This window comes from Quercus lobata, chromosome 6, assembly GCF_001633185.2.
Source record: "Quercus lobata isolate SW786 chromosome 6, ValleyOak3.0 Primary Assembly, whole genome shotgun sequence".
Taxonomy (NCBI): Eukaryota; Viridiplantae; Streptophyta; class Magnoliopsida; order Fagales; family Fagaceae; genus Quercus; species Quercus lobata.
This window is the reverse complement of record NC_044909.1, coordinates 30,323,472-30,342,237: the sequence shown is the minus strand read 5'-3', so window position 1 is coordinate 30,342,237 and position 18,766 is coordinate 30,323,472. Positions and strand designations below refer to the sequence as shown.

The 18,766-nt window shown below is 36.9% G+C and overlaps 2 protein-coding genes across 2 annotated transcripts; both read right to left on the bottom strand.

Annotated features, from left to right (window-relative positions):
• Nucleotides 1-7,687: 7,687 nt before the first annotated feature.
• On the bottom strand, nucleotides 7,688-8,916 carry LOC115950105 (uncharacterized mitochondrial protein AtMg00810-like). Its single transcript, XM_031067354.1, has 3 exons — nucleotides 8,714-8,916; nucleotides 8,245-8,417; nucleotides 7,688-8,124 (listed from the first exon to the last, which is right to left on the bottom strand). The coding sequence occupies exons 1-3, from the start codon at nucleotides 8,914-8,916 to the stop codon at nucleotides 7,688-7,690; spliced, it is 813 nt and encodes a 270-aa protein (XP_030923214.1).
• Nucleotides 8,917-13,415: 4,499 nt separating this feature from the next.
• On the bottom strand, nucleotides 13,416-14,726 carry LOC115950104. Its single transcript, XM_031067353.1, has 2 exons — nucleotides 14,253-14,726; nucleotides 13,416-14,096 (listed from the first exon to the last, which is right to left on the bottom strand). The coding sequence occupies exons 1-2, from the start codon at nucleotides 14,724-14,726 to the stop codon at nucleotides 13,416-13,418; spliced, it is 1,155 nt and encodes a 384-aa protein (XP_030923213.1).
• Nucleotides 14,727-18,766: the final 4,040 nt, after the last annotated feature.

Here is an 18,766-nt window from a genome sequence, read left to right as displayed (position 1 = left end):
ATTCTAATTGGGTTTTAGTATGTGGTTTGGAATGAGACCAAAAGGGAATAAATAAGACTCTAACTCCAATGAACCTTGGACTTTTCTGTCAATTCTTGACAAGTCCAAAGTTATCATTAATTATATTCAATACCACTATATGAATATAATTGCACTCTAGGCCTTATTAATAAATATATTTCAAGACTTTATTATACATGCAACCCCTTCATTAAAATATTCGTAGTAATACAAAGTTATGAATGTTGACTGCTATTTTGAAGATTACTACATCTTAATCCTTGAGTACTCGGTTTAATCATTTAAATTATTCATCATATATTTATGAAATTCAATTTCATAAATATATACTTTAGTAACTCCTTACTAAAGTGGTTGAGTCCAACACTCTGAATAACTAAACTCATTAAATTTATTTCAAGAGGATATTTTATATCTCCGTTAAGAGATTATGAATTCCATCTTGAGAATATATATTCCATAAACACTAAATGTGTTTGTCCAATATACTAAGATTTTGATCGTGACTTTAGATCTCACTTCTAATATATCAAAGTAACTTACACCTCATAATCAGGTTCATTATTCTCTTAGAATTTAGAATTAATGTAAATAGAAGTGAGATTTATTATTCATTTGACAGTCATTAGGAGAATAATAAATTTCACAGCGGTCTAGTTCAATATGTCTTAACTCTTAAAATATATCAATATATCAATTAGAAGTCTCCACTTATATGATTAAGACAAATCGTCTTAGTTGATATGTTATAGTCTTTACAGATGAAATATCCAATTTTATCACTGACTACGAACTAAAATACTGAGTTTACAAACAACTTATAATTTATATATTCTGTGACTAAATCATATACTATGCATTTTATGGACTAAAATAATGTCCTATTAGTTTATTTATAAATAATCTCATATAATTAAACAGTTTAATTATTTATAATATGCTAATAAATTGGATGTTAGGCACAAACCCTAACAACAGCATGAGTCATGGCTGAAAATAGAGGAGTTAATAACGTAACGGCTGATATGGCAAGAATGTTTCGTACCGGTTGGTGAACTAGTACAAAAACCTTCTCGTTTCGCACCGCTTTATATACTGGTTGGTACTAGTCAATACCAAATGTATTGGGTGATACCGGCCATTTTGGCCAAAAAATAAAAAATCGGCTGGTATAAAAATTGGAAAAAAGAAAAAAAAAAGAAAAAAAGAAGAAGAAGAAAGGATGATGATGTTGCCGAAAGTCACCACTACAATGGTATAGCTAGTGGCGGAACCACGTTGGGGCTGAGGGGGGCTTCATTTAAAAAAAAAAAAAAAAAAAACTTATCTCTTGCCTGTGTTCGTGCTCCATTCTTGTTCATCTTCAAAAAAATGAGACCACCTATAACTCCTTTGGCCTTCCTCAAACTCTGTCTCTCCTCTTCAATGAGTTTTTCCTCAATTTTTCTCAATCTTTTTTCTCTCTCCCTCTTTGTCCGATTTATTACCTTGTTTTTATCTTTTCACTTCAATTAGTTTGGCTTGGTTTTTAAAGTAAGGTGCTCTACAGAAAGACAGATTTATAGTAAAAAATTATTGTTCCATTTGTACCACTATTCAAGAGGCTGGGAGGCTGTTGACTACACATTTCTAGTAAAAAAATCTTGTACCATTTGCTCCACTTTCCAAAGAGTCATCACACGTGTATGGTCAAAAATCTCAGCTATAGTGCCTTTTCTTTAACTGTTCTTTTATTTATTTTTAATTAAATTGATAAATATATATTATATAACATATGAACATAATATATATTATTAATTTGAAAAAATATATATAGTGTGTGTTTGGGTTGGCGTTTGCTGCGTTGCGTTTTAGTTTCTATGTTTTCTCCTCTTTTTTTTTTTTTTTTTTTTTTTCACGCGTTTTCCCCCTCACAAGCGGCTACTGTACATGAACAGTAGCCGCAACATTTGACCAGTTTTACGTGAACTCACTGTTCACGGACTCACAAATTTCATTTTTTATCAATTTTTTCATTAAAAATGGGTTCCACGGTACTATTCACACATTTAAAAATTATTTTACTATAGTGTTTTCAGTTTTCAATTTTAGTAAAATAAGCTCTATCCAAACAGATTCATAATTGGCTATATAATTATATTATTTAATGCAAATGATTGTCGTATTGTATTTATAATTTTGAAATTTGAATAAACAAACTTTTCACTTTTGAGTTTTGACACTACATGTGCTTTCTTTCTTTTTCGTTTTCTTTTTTTCCTTTTTTTTTGGGTAAATATGTTAATAATTGTTACTACTTATTTGGGTTGGACTAGAGATTAATACATTGGGCTCACTCTTGAGTTTTAACACTACGTGTGCTGGTTATCAAAAAAAACACTACGTGTGCTTTCTTTCTTTTTATTTTTCTTTTTCCCCTTTTTTTTGGGTAAATATGTTAATAATTGTTAGTACTTATTTGGGTTGGACTGGAGATTATATTGGGCTCACTGTTGAGTTTTGCCACTACGGGTGCTTTCCTTCTTTTTCTTTTTCTTTTTCTTTTTCTTTTTTCCTTTTTTTTGGGTAAATATGTTAATAATTGTTACTACTTATTTGGGTTGGACTAGAGATTAATATATTGGGCTCACTCTTGACAAATAATATAGGCTTTGACCAATACAAATAAATAAATATACATATAAAATATATATTAGCAATAATATTGAAACAATACATTGGTATTAATTGGTACCGAAATATATTGATAGACCAAGAATATATTGATCCCTTATGATGAATTAATCAATTAATTAGCCAAGTTAATTAATTAATTCAATTAGCATGCAATAAGCGTGGTAGCACAAATAAATTACCAACTAAGTTAAAATGCAACGGAAAATAAATTGACACGGTGATTTATTTACGAATGGGAAAAACCTAAACGGTAAAAATTCCACTAGGTGATTTTAAGGTTACCATTCTCGAGAATTCACCATTATCATAACAAGTGGTTACAAGTAAAGGAATCCCAGTACCTTATACCAACCTACAGTTGAACCCTTACTCCAATACCCAATTGGACTTGTTCTGAAGTGACAATTTCTCCTTTTAATGCATGGCTCCCAGTATGTGACTAATCAATTTGATGCACGGATCCTAGTACGCAGCTTTCTCACCAACTTGAGAAAGATGTTGATTGCAAAGTTTTTCAATTCATCAACACGATGAAGATCACGAAACTCATTGGTTATAAAACCCTACAGTGTACAAACACAGCAGCTTTTTGAATAGAAAGATGAACTAGGGCATATGTCTCCAGTTCACAATATGCTTGTGAAAAACTTTTACATTCAGGTGTAATAGCTATGACGGTCCTTAAAACAATCCTTATATATGTTTAGGGTTGTGAGAAAAGAAAGCTCAAACATCTATTCATAGATTGGAGTGAAATCAGATCTAAAAAATTGATTTTCATAAACTTTGATAGATACCCTATCTATCAAGAAGCTATCGAGTATCAGGCTTAAACAGTCTTTTAAACCTCGATAGATAGTAGCTGTCGAGTTTTAAAATTTAGCACTTCTTTATTTAATTCTTGGACAGACTTGCATGGCTTTACACTTGAATTTGAAACTTTGTTCCTTGAAGCATTAAACACATTTTAAATCTATCCAATTACAAGTAACGTGCATTTTGTCAAAAGATTAGCCAATTCTATAATGACATATGTACCTAACATGATTCACATATGTCCTAACAATCTCCCTCTTTGGCAATCCGTGACAAAACCACAACATACAAATGAACATATGAGAGAAGTCATAAATCACTTAACTCATATTCACTTGTTGAATACAATAAAATCTATCCTAACATAAACTCTTAAAAAACTTTGCAAGAAGAGAGTTCATGGCAAGAAGACTTTGACAGCCGGTATTTCTGAAACACTTTATATAAAACTCATCACGGCATCTTAGTGTAAAACAAAAATAAAAGATTGCATACAATAAATAAGAATCATGTGCATAAAGAAAGAAAAGAAACAACACATGTAAAGATAAGTGAATAATATATATCAACATATATATATCCAAGGATAAGTACAATATATGTCAAATGGTCACAAGACTGGTATACATGAGGTAAATGTAAAAGAAAGAAAAGAAAAATACATAATAACCTCACTACATCCCTTAAAAATATAAACACTCCCTTATCACAAAAATCTCCAATGCTAACTCTCTCCTTATGTATATGACTACTCTCATATCAAAACTACTTCCCCTTTTTGTTACGAATGACAAAGGGTAAGTAACTCAAGCAGTCATCTCATCATCATTGAGCGAGCTAGCATCCTCATTCCCATCATCATCATTGTCGTCGGAGTCACCATCATTGTCCTCGTCCTCAGATGCCTCTAGAGAAGGAAAGGGAGACTCTATGAAGCCAACAAAGTGAGGTTGCCATCGTGCAATACGGCCGACATGGGTGTTCACCTGACACAGCTCATCACTAAATGTGTCAAGGTGAGCATCCATGCGCTGTAGCTACGCTATGACCGCCTCGAGGGTCACACCATCTGCCGATGAAGAAGGTGCGGATGTGGAAGGAGCGGAAGAAGCCGGAGGAGTCATTGTCTCTGTCTGTAGTCGCTTCACTCGAAGCTAGGTCTCGCTTCGTTTGACGGTAACCACATCTATGGCACACATAACTGAAAAGTGTGTAGACTCGGGATAGGAGAGAAAAATGGCGAAGAAGCCTCGTGATAGCAGAAGGAAAAATGAGCTTATCACGAGTCGCCGTATCCCTATAAACATCTATGAGAGATAGGATGAAGTGAGAGGGAAAATCAATAGAAAGTCCCTCAAGAAGGGATAACAAAAATTGAGCACAAGGCTCTATGATGGAGTTATAGATAGAAAGTCCCTCAAGAAGGGGTAACAAAAATTGAGCACAAGGCTTTATGATGGAGTTATAGTGAGACAATGGATGGAGAACGAATGTCATCACCATGTTAAGGAATCTCAGACCTTTTGCAAAACCCGAGTAAGGGGTGTTTTAACGGTTAGCCCAAGATGAAGGTGTCTCACAGAATAGAGACAAGAGTTCGTCTTTGGACACAATTCTCAGACGATCGTAGTTAGGTAGTCAGGATGTGCTTCCTTAGGAACGTGTACTTTGGATACAATATTCGGAGTAACTACGATGCGCGTACCTCGAACGCGAGTGACAAAATGAGGTATAGAATAATCAAATCCATGCCTATTGGAGTCAAACTCCTGTATGATCACGGAGGGACAAGTAACTGGGATGCCACATAGTAACTCTTAACCCCGATTGTAGATGATAGTGGGAAGGCCAGTATCGGAAAAATCCGATAGTATGACTTCGCGTTCCGAGTGAATGTCTCGTCGTGAGAAGTTCTCCAAAAAGTCCTTACGGGCTTTATCATCATGGAACCTAGCATGAGAAGGAGTGGGGTTAGAAGGTGAAGAAGAAGAAGATGTCCTAGAGCAAAGAGGGTTCCGGAACGGAGTAGATTTGCGTTTAGATGCCATAGAGTAGACTAACACAAGAAAGAGAGAGGGAGAGAGAGAGAGAGAGAGACACGCAGAAAAGCACCAAACAAATCAAAATGAAGAATATAAAGAAATGAAGGTACGTATGCATGAACATGTGACATGTAATATTAAGAGCATCATGGGCTCAGCCCAATCCAAACCTAACAGCACACAACAATTCAACATATATATCACACATCTATAATGCATGAAAATATAATTAAAATGCAAATGCAATGCAATGCATGTTGATTTAAAATCATTTAAACAAAAACCTGTCCTAAAAATTTCACAACCATTCCAAAATTTTGAAAAACCCCAAAGTTTATCAAAAACCCCAAAAGTTAGGTCAAAAAGTATGAAATGCATGATAAAATGAGAGAAATAGAATCATACCAGAGGAAGAAATCAACCTTGAGACTGAAGATTGAGTGGGGAAGTGATTTGGAGTGAGAGAGAGGTTTTTGGAAAGGTGAGAAGTTTGAAAGGATCGAGAGAGATCGAGGAGAAATGAGAGAAATGTTGTGCGGACCCTATTTATAGGATTTCTAGTTTCTTGATGGATCGAGAGGTGTTGAGAATTAAAACGTGAGAGATAGCTATCAAGCAGCTATAGAGAGGTGTCCACAACAAATAAACTTTGATGGATCGAGAAGCTATCGAGCATCCAAAAGCTTCCTCGATGGATCGAGTAGCTATTAAGAAGCTATCGAGATTGAATCTCAAGAATCTCGAGGGATCGAGATTGCGATAACAACTATCGAGAAAGGAAGCTCAAAAGGCTCGATAGATAGCCTACTTGTTGAGAAGTTTTGAGAAGCTGTTGAGATTGCTTAAAAACAGTTTTTCAAAGAAGAGAAAAACACAGACATGAATGCAATCAACCATGCTACTCAACCAAAGAACCAAACAACATTTTAAGCTCTTGAAAACATCTCTCATCAAGAAAAATGTCAAGCATTTAGATCCAAAACACACACACACACACATACACATTAAACAAGTCTAACCAATTTTATATTTTAAAAACAAGTTAAGACAGTTTAGTGAGCATACATTAACACATGTATTCCTTGTGATGGCCAATCACATTGTACCTGCACATGTATCAAGAGTAGCAAAGAATATTGCGTGTTGTGTGTGAAAAACATCGCAAGATTGCATAAATGTCTACATGTTATGACGATTTGAGATATGAGAAAATTACTTTAACTCACATGCAATCGTAATTGTTTGATGGGGACTATCACCTTCGAGGTACATCTTATAACTCTCATATCTCCTAGAAGACATCCTTGCAATCATATATAAAGCATTTTGATTCTTTTTGCTTTTATAATTTTTTTTCTTTGCATATTTTTCTTTTAAGCAAACCATGTATGGGTATATAAGAGAGAGAAAAGAAATACCCAATGATGTTAAGTTTTTTGACATTGCACTTTTGTTATGCTGAAGCATACAGATGTCATTTCATGATTGGCAGGCAACAGTGGTGAAATGGATCTTTATGCCTTTCTCTTAGGATTTTCTAGTCCTTCCCGTCAAAAAGAGTGATACGAGTGTTAAGTATAAGAGATTACTTAATTTTACTCATCACAAACACGAGCCACAAAGCTCACTTGTTTAGTTGTGCAAAGAGATGCTCATCTAAGTTACAAAAGATACAAAGTTTAGAAAATTTTGTTTCAGTGGCCATCCAAGGTACACAAGTACCAATGCACACAAACACACACTGTTTTTGTATTTTTCTGATTTTTCAATTTTTTTTAATGAAAAACAAAATAAAGCAAAATTGCAAAAAAAAAAAAAAAATGTTGAACAAAGCAAAGCATAAAATTAGATGCAAATGCATGAGGAAGGAGGAGGAGAAAAAGAGATCAATCCATGGAGACAACACCAATGTTTTGGCAAAGGAATTTAAACCATTTGCTATTAAGAGGTTTGGTGAACAAATCAGCCTTCTGATCATTAGTGTGAATGAACTCAAGAGTAAGAGTACCATCTTCGACAAGCTCTCGAAAGAAGTGATGTCGAATCTCTATGTGTTTAGTTCGAGAATGTTGAACTGGATTCTTAGAGATGTTGATGGCACTGGTGTTGTCATATTAGATGGTAAGATGCTCTTAACGAATACCATAATCAATAAGGAGTTTTTGCATCCATAGAAGTTGGGTGCAACAACTACCGGCAGTGATGTACTCAGTTTCTACAGTGGATAATGAAATGGAGTTTTGCTTTGTGCTCATCCAGGAGAGAAGATTGTTACCCACATAAAAACAATCTCCTAATATACTCTTTCTATCATCAGCATTCCCAGCCCAATTAGCTTTAGAATACCCAACTAAGACATCATTTGTGTCCTTGCTATACCACATACTAAAGTTGGCAGTGGTTTTGACATACTTTATGATTCTTTTCAAAATAATCATATGAGACTCTTTGGGATTAGCCTGATATCTAGCATACACTCCCATATTGTAACTAATGTCAGGTCTACTAGCAGTAAGGTAAAGAAGACGACCTATCATTCTTCTATAAATAGATGAATCAACACTTTTACCTAACAAATCAACAGTGAGTTTAACATTTGGGCTCATAGGGGTTCTAACAGAACTAGCAGATTCCAAACCAAACTTTTTCACAAGATTTTTAGCATATTTAGATTGAGATAGGAATATACCTGAATCTTGTTGACGGATTTGCAAACCAAGGAAGTGAGTCAACTCTCCAATCATGCTTATCTCGAACTTGGCTTGTATGAGTTTTGAGAAACTATGAGCAAGTTCATCTTTAGTCGACCCAAAGATGATATCATCAACATAGACTTGAGCAACTATCAACTCGCCATCTTCCCTTTTGATGAAGAGAGTTTGATCAGCTTTTCCTCTTATGAACTCATGTGACACCAACTATTGTGTGAGTCGATCATACCAAGTTTTGGGGGCTTGCTTTAAACCTTAAAGTGCCTTCTTGAGGTACAACACATGATCTGGAAAGTGTGGATCAATGAATCCTTTTGATTGAGCCACATAGACATCTTCCTTAAGGAATCCATTTAGGAAAGTAGTCTCTACGTCCATTTGGTAAAACTTGAACTTCAAGTGACATGCTAGGGCTAGGAGAATTTCGATGGACTCCATACAGGCTACTGAGCAAATGTCTCATCATAGTCTACTCCTTCCATTTGAGAGTATCCTTGAGCTACAAGACGAGCCTTGTTGCGGATCACATTACCCTCCTCATTAGTCTTATTTCGGAATATCCACTTTGTCCCAATGATGTGTTCACCCTCTGGTCTAGGTACTAGAGTCCAGACATCATTCCTTTGAAACTGAAGCAGTTTATCATGCATAGCTTCAACCTAGCTTTCATCCTAAAGAGCTTCCTCAACTTTAGGGGGTTCAACCTGCGACAAGTAACAAGAATAAGACACAAAGTTAGCAATACATTTATCAATTGTACGCTTCCTTAGTGTAAGTTCATTCATGTTTCCCACAATAACTTCAGGAGGATGATTTAATTTGATCCTGGAGGAAGGTTCTTTCTCTTCATGGGATTCAAAATCAGGTGAAGTAGATATGTCTGCTGAATCTTCTACAACACTTGGAGTGTTGGGAGTACTTGGAGATGCGGGCTCTTGATTAACTATTTCTTGAACGTTCTTGTTTGTGACCGCACTGAATAACACATTCAATGCCCTGCTGTTGAAATTTGCTGCCTTGATCTTAGCATCATCCTAATCGGCCGATGCTTCCTTCGGCTTGGTCCACCCTATCTCCACAGCTTGCCACACCTTTTCATCTAGGTGAAAAACCCATTTTAGTCCCTACATTTTCACGCGATTCCTAATTTGGTCCCTAACTTTTTTTTCCATCGATTTTAGTCCCTATCCTGGAAAATGCATCTTGTTTTAGTCCCGGACGTTACATCAGAGACAGAAATTGCACAGTTGGCAAACGGAAAAAATTAAAAATATTAAAATAATGCCGACTGTGTCCACGTGGCTTTCCACGTCAGCCTCTAAATTAAAAAAATTAATTTATTAATTTTAACTAAATAAAAAAATTAAAAACAGAAATAAAAACCAAACCCAGCAAGAACAACAAATTTAAAACCCAGCAAGAACAAGATCAACAAAACACAAACCCAGCAAATTGAAAACCCAAAAAATTAAATTCAAACCCATATTTCAAACCCCCACACCACCAAAACACTCCGGAATCTACCATACCCACAACTACATCACACCCACACTGACATCGGAAGATCGGAAGCGTGTTCGTTTACCCGTTGTTGCAATTCAAGGGCTTCCAATCGATTTTGAGTCGGAAGATCAAAATATCGCCGCACCAGTTCTCGATCTACCTCGACACCGATACTGGCGGAGTGGGAGGAGATGGTGCGAGTCGCTACCACGGAAGACTGGTTCTTCCTTGTGGTCTTGAAGCGATACGGCGCAAGAGGCGGCGAAGAACGCAGAGCCGGAGAGAGCTTCAAGAAGACGAAGACAAAGAACAACAACAACAACGCTATGATTCTTCTTCTTTGATGAGCTTCGTACAGAGAATGAGCAAGAAACCCAAACCCACCGATCTATAAAACGATTTCCATGACCAAAGACCCAAAACCCAAGACCCACGATCTCCACCATGAAAGCACCTCCATGCAAACCTACATCCCAAGAAAACACGAGCAAGAAGAAAGCAGCGTCGGTTAAGAGAGGAGATGGTTTTGTTGTCAGGTGAGGTTGATTTCATTTGGGTTTGATAGTTTTGAATCTACGGTTAGAGGTGGTTTGGTTTCAACTCTAAGGTTTGGATATGAGGTTTGTGTTTGGTTTCTCAGAAAGTATAAGAAAATTTGGGTTTTGAGTTTTGAGTTTGGGGGTCGAAAATTTGGATTTGATTTTTGTGTTTGATGTTTTGGTGGTACGGGGGTTTGAAATATGGGTTTGAATTTAATTTTTTGGGTTTTAAATTTGCTGGGTTTGTGTTTTGTTGATCTTGTTCTTGTTGGGTTTGGTTTTTATTTCTGTTCTTAATTTTTTTATTTAGTTAGAATTAGTAAATTAATTAATTTTTTTTTAATTTAGAGGCTGACGTGGAAAGCCATGTGGACACAGTGGGCATTATTTTAATATTTTTAATTTTTTCGTTTGCCAGCTGTGCAATTTCCGTCTCTGATGTAATGTCAGGGACTAAAGCAAGACGCGTTTTCCAGGATAGGGACTAAAATCGGTGGAAAAAAAAGTTAGGGACCAAAGTGGGAATCGCATGAAAATGTAGGGACTAAAATGGGATTTTCACCTTTCATCTAATGACTGTAAGAAAGTTTTCATGCGTACTTTCCAGTATGCATAGTTAGTGCCATCAAATAAAGGAGGTATAATGAGAGGATGTCCTCTATCCATGACAAACAGGGGTCAATGGATCACATAGTAAAGATTAAAACCTAATCAGAGTGTGCCTACTCTGATACCACTTGATAGGCTAAAAATGTATTGACCCCTTGTGATGAATTAACTAATTAATTAACCAAGTTAATTAATTATTTCAATTAGCATGCAATAAGCATGGTAGCACAAACAAATCACCAACTAAGTTAAAATGTAGTGAAAAATAAATTAACATAGTGATTTATTTACGAATGGGGAAAACCTACACAGTAAAAACCCCACCGAGTGATTTTAAGGTCACCACTCCCTAGAATTCACTATTATCACAACAAGCTGTTTACAAGTAAAGGAATCTCAATACCTTATACCAACCTACAGTTGAACCCTTACCCCAATACCCAATTGGACTTGTTCTATAATGACTATCTCTCCTTTTAATGCATAGCTCCCAGTGCATGATTAACCAATTTGATGTGTGGATCCTAGTATGCAGCTTACTCACCAACTTGAGAAAGATGTTGGCTGCAAAATTCATCAGTTCATCAACACAATGAAGATCACAAAAATCCTTGGTTACAAAACCCTATGGTGTACAAACACAGCAGCTTCTTGAATAGAAAGATGAAGTAGGGCATATGTCTCCGGTTCACAATATGCTTGTGAAAAACTTTTGCAATCAGGTGCATCAATTGTGACGGCTTTTAAAACAATCCTTATATATGTTTAGGATTGTGAGAAAAGAAAGCCCAAACATATATTTACGGATTGGAGTGAAATCAGATCTAAAAAATTGATTTTCATAAACCTCGACAAATACCCTATCTATCGGGAAGCTGTCGAGCATTGGACTTAAATAGCCTTTTAAACCTCGATAGATACTAGTTGTCGAGCTAGCTGTTGAGTTTTAAAATCCAGCACTTCTTTACTTGATTCTTGGATAGACTTGCATGGCTTTAACACTTGAACTTGAAATCTTGTTCCTTGAAGCATTAAACACATCCTAAATCTACCCAATTACAAGTAAAGTGCATTTTATCAAAGGATTAGCCAATTCTATAATGACATATATTCCTAATATGATTCACATATGTCTTAACATATATTATTCCCTTAGCTACATTGGTACAGTCTCCGGTATGAAATTGACTCCTGAAACCCTTCAGTCTGAGCCTTGAGTCCTTCCTTCTTATTTTTGTTATACAGTTTGTTTTCCATTAATACTTAGGTTGACAAGATTTGACCAAATATTTTACCAATATAATAGTTGTTAATCTCTAATCATCTCAATATTTTGCAAGTATGAAGAATATAAAGAGACAATGTAATATTTGACCAACAATATATATATTTTTTAAACTCATTTTAGTGACACATAATATATAATCAAAAATAATTTTGCAATCCTATAAAATAAAAAATTTGCAAATATAGTACATGATGTGTAATATAATCAAAATTAAATTTTCAAATATTATAAAATATTATACTAGGTAATATTCAAAATGAGCTTCTATATATACTACTAAAAACAAGATTCCTCTATTTGGATTTGACTTTTTAATTGTCTCAAATTGCCTCACACACATGACAATTAAAAACATAACAAATGGTAATTAATGGGGGATAATTAAGTTATATTTACTAATTTTCAAAATCCTTGATACCACCGCACACTCTTGGTGCGATGGTCACTCCACAAATATAAGTGCTTGTGGAGTGTGAGGGTAAGGGTCGAAGTTTAAGTTTCTAGAAGGGAGTTTCACATACATATACACTTAGATTGGACTAGAGTAAAATTTCTATTTTGTAATAAAAAAAATCCTTAATTTTAGATAAACTTCTTCTCTCCCTTTACACATATTCAAATTGAATAGTTTCAATTTAAAACAATCTCCACGTATCCACGTCCACTATTCCAAATTTCACGTTAAGGCCTTCACATTTTCTTTATCTCTATCTTGTATTTTTTCACCTCAAATCTCTTCATTATATTTTTTTTAATAAAGGAAATGGATAATTGCATTAAACCTATTTGTGATTTGGACTAAAATCGCTTTATCTACCTGTGATTTGAAAAGTTTTCACCTCAAATCTCTTCATTATTTTTTTTATAAAGGAAATGGGTAATTGCATTAAACCTATTTGTGGTTTGGCCTAAAATTGCTTTGTTTACCCGTGATTTGAAAAATATCACCTTACTCACTTGAAGTAAACTTTGTTTATTTTCCGTAACCCACCCCTGTTTTTACAGGGGTAAATATGTATTTTTGCTCTCTTTTTATCTCTCTTCTCACTGAAACAAGAAATAACATAAAAACACAATAGAAATAAGATCAAAATGGAATTAATTACTCTTTCCATTCATATAGTTCTTTTATTTTTGTTTTTTTGTTTTTTTTTTTGTTTTGAGAAACCAACCAATCAGACTGGGACTTTATTGAATTTAAAAGAATGCTTCAAGGAACATCAAAATCAACTAACTGGGAAATGTTTGTAGGTAAGTCACCCAACCATTCCCGATACCCGGCCAAACATTTGGCCTTCTTAGCTAATGCATCGGCAACCACATTACAAGACTGATGAACAAAAACAAATTGAAAAGATTGGAAAACAGAGACTAACGAGCGAATGTTGTCAACAATATCTCCATATGAAGTCAGAACCGGGTTTTCTTGGACAATAGCATTAATAACTAAAACTGAGTCTCCTTCGAAGATAATGTTTTGCAGGTCCTTTTCAGCAGCAAACATCACAGCACGGCGACACGCAAGGGCTTCCAAATCCGCAACCGTTGAGGCTAGAGCAGTTGGCATAGACAGAGCTGCCAGTACATCTCCACACCAATCTCGGATGACTACCCCGATACTGGCCAAATTAAGCGACTTGAACACAGCTGTGTTGAAATTTACTTTGAAGTGATCATGCTTTAGAGGTCTCCACTGGTGTTGGATCACAAGTGAGTGAACTGTTGGAGCTTCATCTTCCTGGGCTGCCAAGAACTCTTGTAGCAGGTTACTAGCCAACAGGTTAATGTTTGTAATAGGCTGCAATTGACGCCCAAAGTGAAGGGCATTTTGCCGGTTCCATAGACACCAAGCAGCTACTGCAAAGATTTCCTTCTTGAAATCATCTGTTACCTGCAAAAAATGATCAAATAAATCGCAAAAGGTTAGGGGAAGGGGGTTCACAGCTTGTTGGGCCCAACTGTGATAGCTCCAAACACTTTCCACCACCCGACACTTTCATAAAGCGTGTAACACATCCTCCTGGCCTTTATTGCACAACTCACAAACCTTCGAATTGACTATGTTCCGTCGAACTAGATTACACTTTGTTGGAAGAGCATTGTGACAGGCCCTCCAAAAAAAGTGCTTGATTTTATGAGGAACTCGAAGCTCCCATATTCCCTTCCAAAAACGTATTTGTTGCTCATGGTTAGAGCTGCCTTGCACATTTCTATCAGTTAGCAGCTTGTATGCGCTACTTGTGGAGTAAACTCTTGAAGGTGTGTAGGCCCATATAACCCAGTCCTTTGTATTCCTTAAGCTCAATGGAATTCCCATAATCACCGACGCCTCACTAGGCAGAAACAGCTCTTGAATCACCTTTGTTTTCCACTCTCTCCGGTCAGCTTCAATGAAGGAACTAACCCTTATCTCAGGCAGAATAGTAGTAAGGGGTGAAATGATGGAATTACTATCTCCTTTTGGCAGCCATTTATTTTCCTTTACCCGCACGGATTGGCCATCACCGATTCTCCAAACCATGCCTTTCCGGATAACATCTCTCGTACTAAGAATGCTTTTCCAAGCATAGGATCCGGCTATGGAATCTTTCGCTTCCAAAATTGAACAATTTGGAAAAAATCTAGCTTTAAACACTCGAAAGCAAAGCGACCTTGGGTTATTAATCATCCTCCAAACTTGTTTTGCTAAGAGCGTTATTGAACTTTTCAATTTCTTTGAAGCCCATTCCACCCACCTCTTTCGCTTCACAAAACTTTTCCCAACATACCCAATGCACGTTTCTTGAATCACCACTGTAACCCCACCAAAACTTCCGGATAAGGCTTTCGAGCTCCCTAACCAACCCCTTGGGAAGTTTAAAACAACTCATGGTGTAGGTTGGGATAGCTTGAATGAGAGCCTTGATGAGGACTTCCTTTCCCGCTTGAGACAATAACTTCTTCCTTGTAGTTTCTTCTAAACCCTCTCTTTTAGGAAGATAAAGCTTTGTTTTTTTGCTTGGCCTACTAAGCTGGTAACCCCAGACACTTTTCATACTGTCGGATTGCTGGGACACCTAAGAGCTGCTGGATCTGCTCTTGTAAGGGCAAATGAGTGTTCAAACTAAAAAATAAGTTCGTTTTTTCTCTATTTATCTTTTGACCAGAACCTCTCTCATACACCTCCAAAATCTCCAATATTTTATTGCATTCAGCCTTTGTAGCTCTACAAAATAGCGCACTATCATCTGCAAAGAATAAGTGGGAAACTTTAGGACCATTTCTACAGATAGCCACCCCTCGAATATGCCCATCCACTTCAGCCTGATGAATCAAGCTCTACAGCCCCATAGCACACAACAGGAACAAGTATGGAGACAGGGGATCCCCTTGGCGAAGCCCCCTTGTGGGTTTTATATTGCCCACTAACTGCCCATTGAGAAGAACTGCATAAGAAACAGATTGCACACAAGCCATAATAATTTTGATCAACCTATCCTCAATAGCTAGGTGACGCATTATCCTTTCCAAAAAAACCCATTCCACCCTGTTATATACTTTACTCATATCCAGTTTAAGTGCCATATACCCTAAATTCCCTTGATTCTTCCTTTTCAGAAAGTGAAGGGTCTCGAAAGCCACTAAAATATTGTCAGTGATCAACTGCCCTAATAAGAATGCACTTTGGAAATCTGGAATCATTTTAGCCAGCAACTTTTTCAACGGTTAGCCACCACTTTTGCAATTAATTTATAAACAACATTGCATAGACTTATCGGTCGAAATTCTGAAACTTTCTTAGGGTTTTTAACTTTGGGAATTAGAGAGATAAATGTGGAATTAAGGGATTCTGGGACAATGCCTGAATTCAAGGCTTGGAGAACAACTGCAATTACATCCTCACCAACAATGTGCCAAAAAGATTTGTAGAAAATGGGCGACATACCATCAAGGCCAGTGGTAGGATTTGGAGCCATTTGGTTTAGAGCTTGCTTCACTTCAAAAGCTTGAAACTCACCCTCCACACACAGATCTACATCAACATTCACAGGGTATGGGATTCCATTTAAAATTCTATCCAATCCAGACGGGTTTGAGGTGGAAAAGATATTCTTAAAATACCCCTCTACCACACCACCCAAATCGGCTTCATCCTCTACCCACACCCCATTGTCATCTTCCAATCCCAAAATCAAATTTCTCTTATTCCGTTGATTAGCTTTGCAATGAAAGTAAGCAGTATTACGATCACCTTCTTTAAGCAAGTGTTTCTAGCCCTTTGCTTTCACATACATTCTTCCCTAGACTGGAGGCTACCAATTTCCTTTCTAAGCATCTGAATATGGCCTGGATTAGTTCTGTAATAGTCCCCTTCTTCAGCTTCCTTTAAGTCAGCCATCTTCCTCTTCAAAGCAGACCGGATATGACCAAATGTAGTTCGATTCCAAACTTTGAGGTTTTCTTGGCAGGCCATTATGTTTCTATTAAACCCCCAAACTGAATCAGATGGCTGTCTAAAATCCCAGGAATCTCGAATTACACCCTCACAAGAATTATCCTTCAACCACATAGCTTCAAAGCGGAAAGGCCTACCTTTTCTATAGAACCTTTTAAATTCAGAGTCTAAACAAAGCAGCAAGGGTTTGTGATCAGAGTGAAAAGCATCCAAGTGATGTATTCAAGCTGAAGGGAACCTCAAAATCCACTCAACTGAAGCCACCCCTTTATCCAACTAAATCCATACATTCTGACCACCCGGCCTTCTATTGCACTAAGTAAATGGGAACCCATTGAAGCCCAAATCCCTCAATCTACAATAGTCCAGAGCATCCCTAAACCCCTGCATTTGTCTCTCCGATCTTATGAGCCAACCCTGTTTCTCTTCAGCAAACAAAATCTCATTGAAATCCCCCATACAAACCCAAGGCAAATTGGACCGCTGGCTAAGAAGTCTCAGTAATGACCAAGAGCTTTCCCGGTTGGCAGTTTCAGGGTCTCCGTAAAAACCTGTGAACCGTTAAGCGTCATTCACTCCAAGATCAATGATAGCATCAATATGTTTGGCTGAGAAAGTCTGAACATCCACATTCATATCTTCTGGCCAATACAAAGCCAACCCTCCCCCAGTATTGTGACGGGGGGTTATAAACAAATTACTAAACTGAATCTTTCAGCCAATACGTTCTAAAACTACTTTTTCCACCTTTTTTTCCATCAAAAACACCAACTTGGGATCTTTGTTGTGCAGCATCGCAACCAACTCATCTTCTGTCTGTGGGTTCCCAAACCCACAACAATTCCAGCTCAGGTAACTCATAATGCCCGATGGTGCTAGGACCCAGCTGCCATCTCAGCATTTTCTTTATTCGAATAGCTACTGCTACTCAAACATTGTTTTTTACCAGGACTCTTATAAAAATCATCCAACATAGGCCTCCTATCCACATTCATTAGTGAAGGAGACACCCCACACTAACCCACCTCCCTAGCAAGTTTTCTCAATTTTCTTGTGGACCCCACTGAATCAAAGTTAGTGATTTGGTTGGTGCAATCTTGCATGGTCCTCATGTCACCCTTCCTTACCTTAGCACCAAGACCCACGGACATCTTCAAACCTTCCCCATTTGTCTCACCCACAAAACCATCCAGCTTATCATTTAAATTTAACCCTACCACTATCTCTTCTAATCTGTTGGTTGGCTTATTTGCATGCAAGCCGTGATTCACCTCATGGCTTTGTACCCTAAAGCCCCTTACATTATTCACGTTACTCCCATTTCCATGCGTTGGCTTGGAAATCTCAACATAGTCCATAGCCATATTTGCCGCCAAGTGAGCAGATGATTGAGTCTCCTTAGAGTTGTCGGCATTCTCTTTTGATGGACCTTTATTGCTATCCCTCTTCCTCCACCATGGCGCTTGGCTGCGTGAAGTGCTCGAAACCACCACCACAGTTTTGCGAGTGCCTCTCAACGGCTCCGTTCGAAGCCACTCACCATACTGTTATTCTTCCTTCCTCAAAGACCCTTTACCTCGCAGCCAAACTTCACAGTCCCTCTCTCCATGAGTCACATGGCCACACTGATGACTTGCATAATTGAGTGTAATTTATCACTTCTCAACTTTAAACTTTAGTCTAATTTTATTTATTTTTTTGTTGATTTTAGACTTCATTATTGTTATTTAAATTTTATTTCAGATTTGAAGAAAATGAAGATTTACTCAAATAAAGAGACATGAAGCAGCTGAAAAAGGTTTTGAGCTGAACACTTGGGCTGAAAAAAGGGCAATACGAAGTAGCTAAAGACAGAAAAGAAAGGCAGGAAGAAAAGAAACAAAAAGAAGGAGGCGTTGAAGTTGAATAGAGATTTTTGGGCTGAACTGAAAAAATATTATGGGTTGAAGAAAAAAACGTTTTGGGCTGAATGTAATATTTTTGGGCTGAACCAGAAAAGAATAAAGCAGAAAAAAGAAGAAGAAAGAGTGGCTGAACTGAAGCAAAAACGTTTGGGCTGAAAAACTGAAAAACGTTTGGGCTTTTTGGGCTGTGTTAGGCTACAACAAGTAAAGGGCTGGACTTTA

Bases quoted from the DNA above. Each gene is read 5' to 3' on its own strand.
- LOC115950105 (XM_031067354.1), bottom strand. From the start codon at position 8,916: ATGCATGATAAACTGCTTCAGTTTCAAAGGAATGATGTCTGGACTCTA. The intron at 8,418-8,713 runs GTAGCCTGTATG...CTTCATCAAAAG, and splicing joins TATGATGAGACATTTGCTCA to GGAAGATGGCGAGTTGATAG. The intron at 8,125-8,244 runs GTATATTCCTAT...TTGATTTGTTAG, and splicing joins AATCCGTCAACAAGATTCAG to GTAAAAGTGTTGATTCATCT.
- LOC115950104 (XM_031067353.1), bottom strand. From the start codon at position 14,726: ATGGTTTGGAGAATCGGTGATGGCCAATCCGTGCGGGTAAAGGAAAAT. The intron at 14,097-14,252 runs GTTTGTGAGTTG...CATTTTTTGCAG, and splicing joins GGAACATAGTCAATTCGAAG to GTAACAGATGATTTCAAGAA.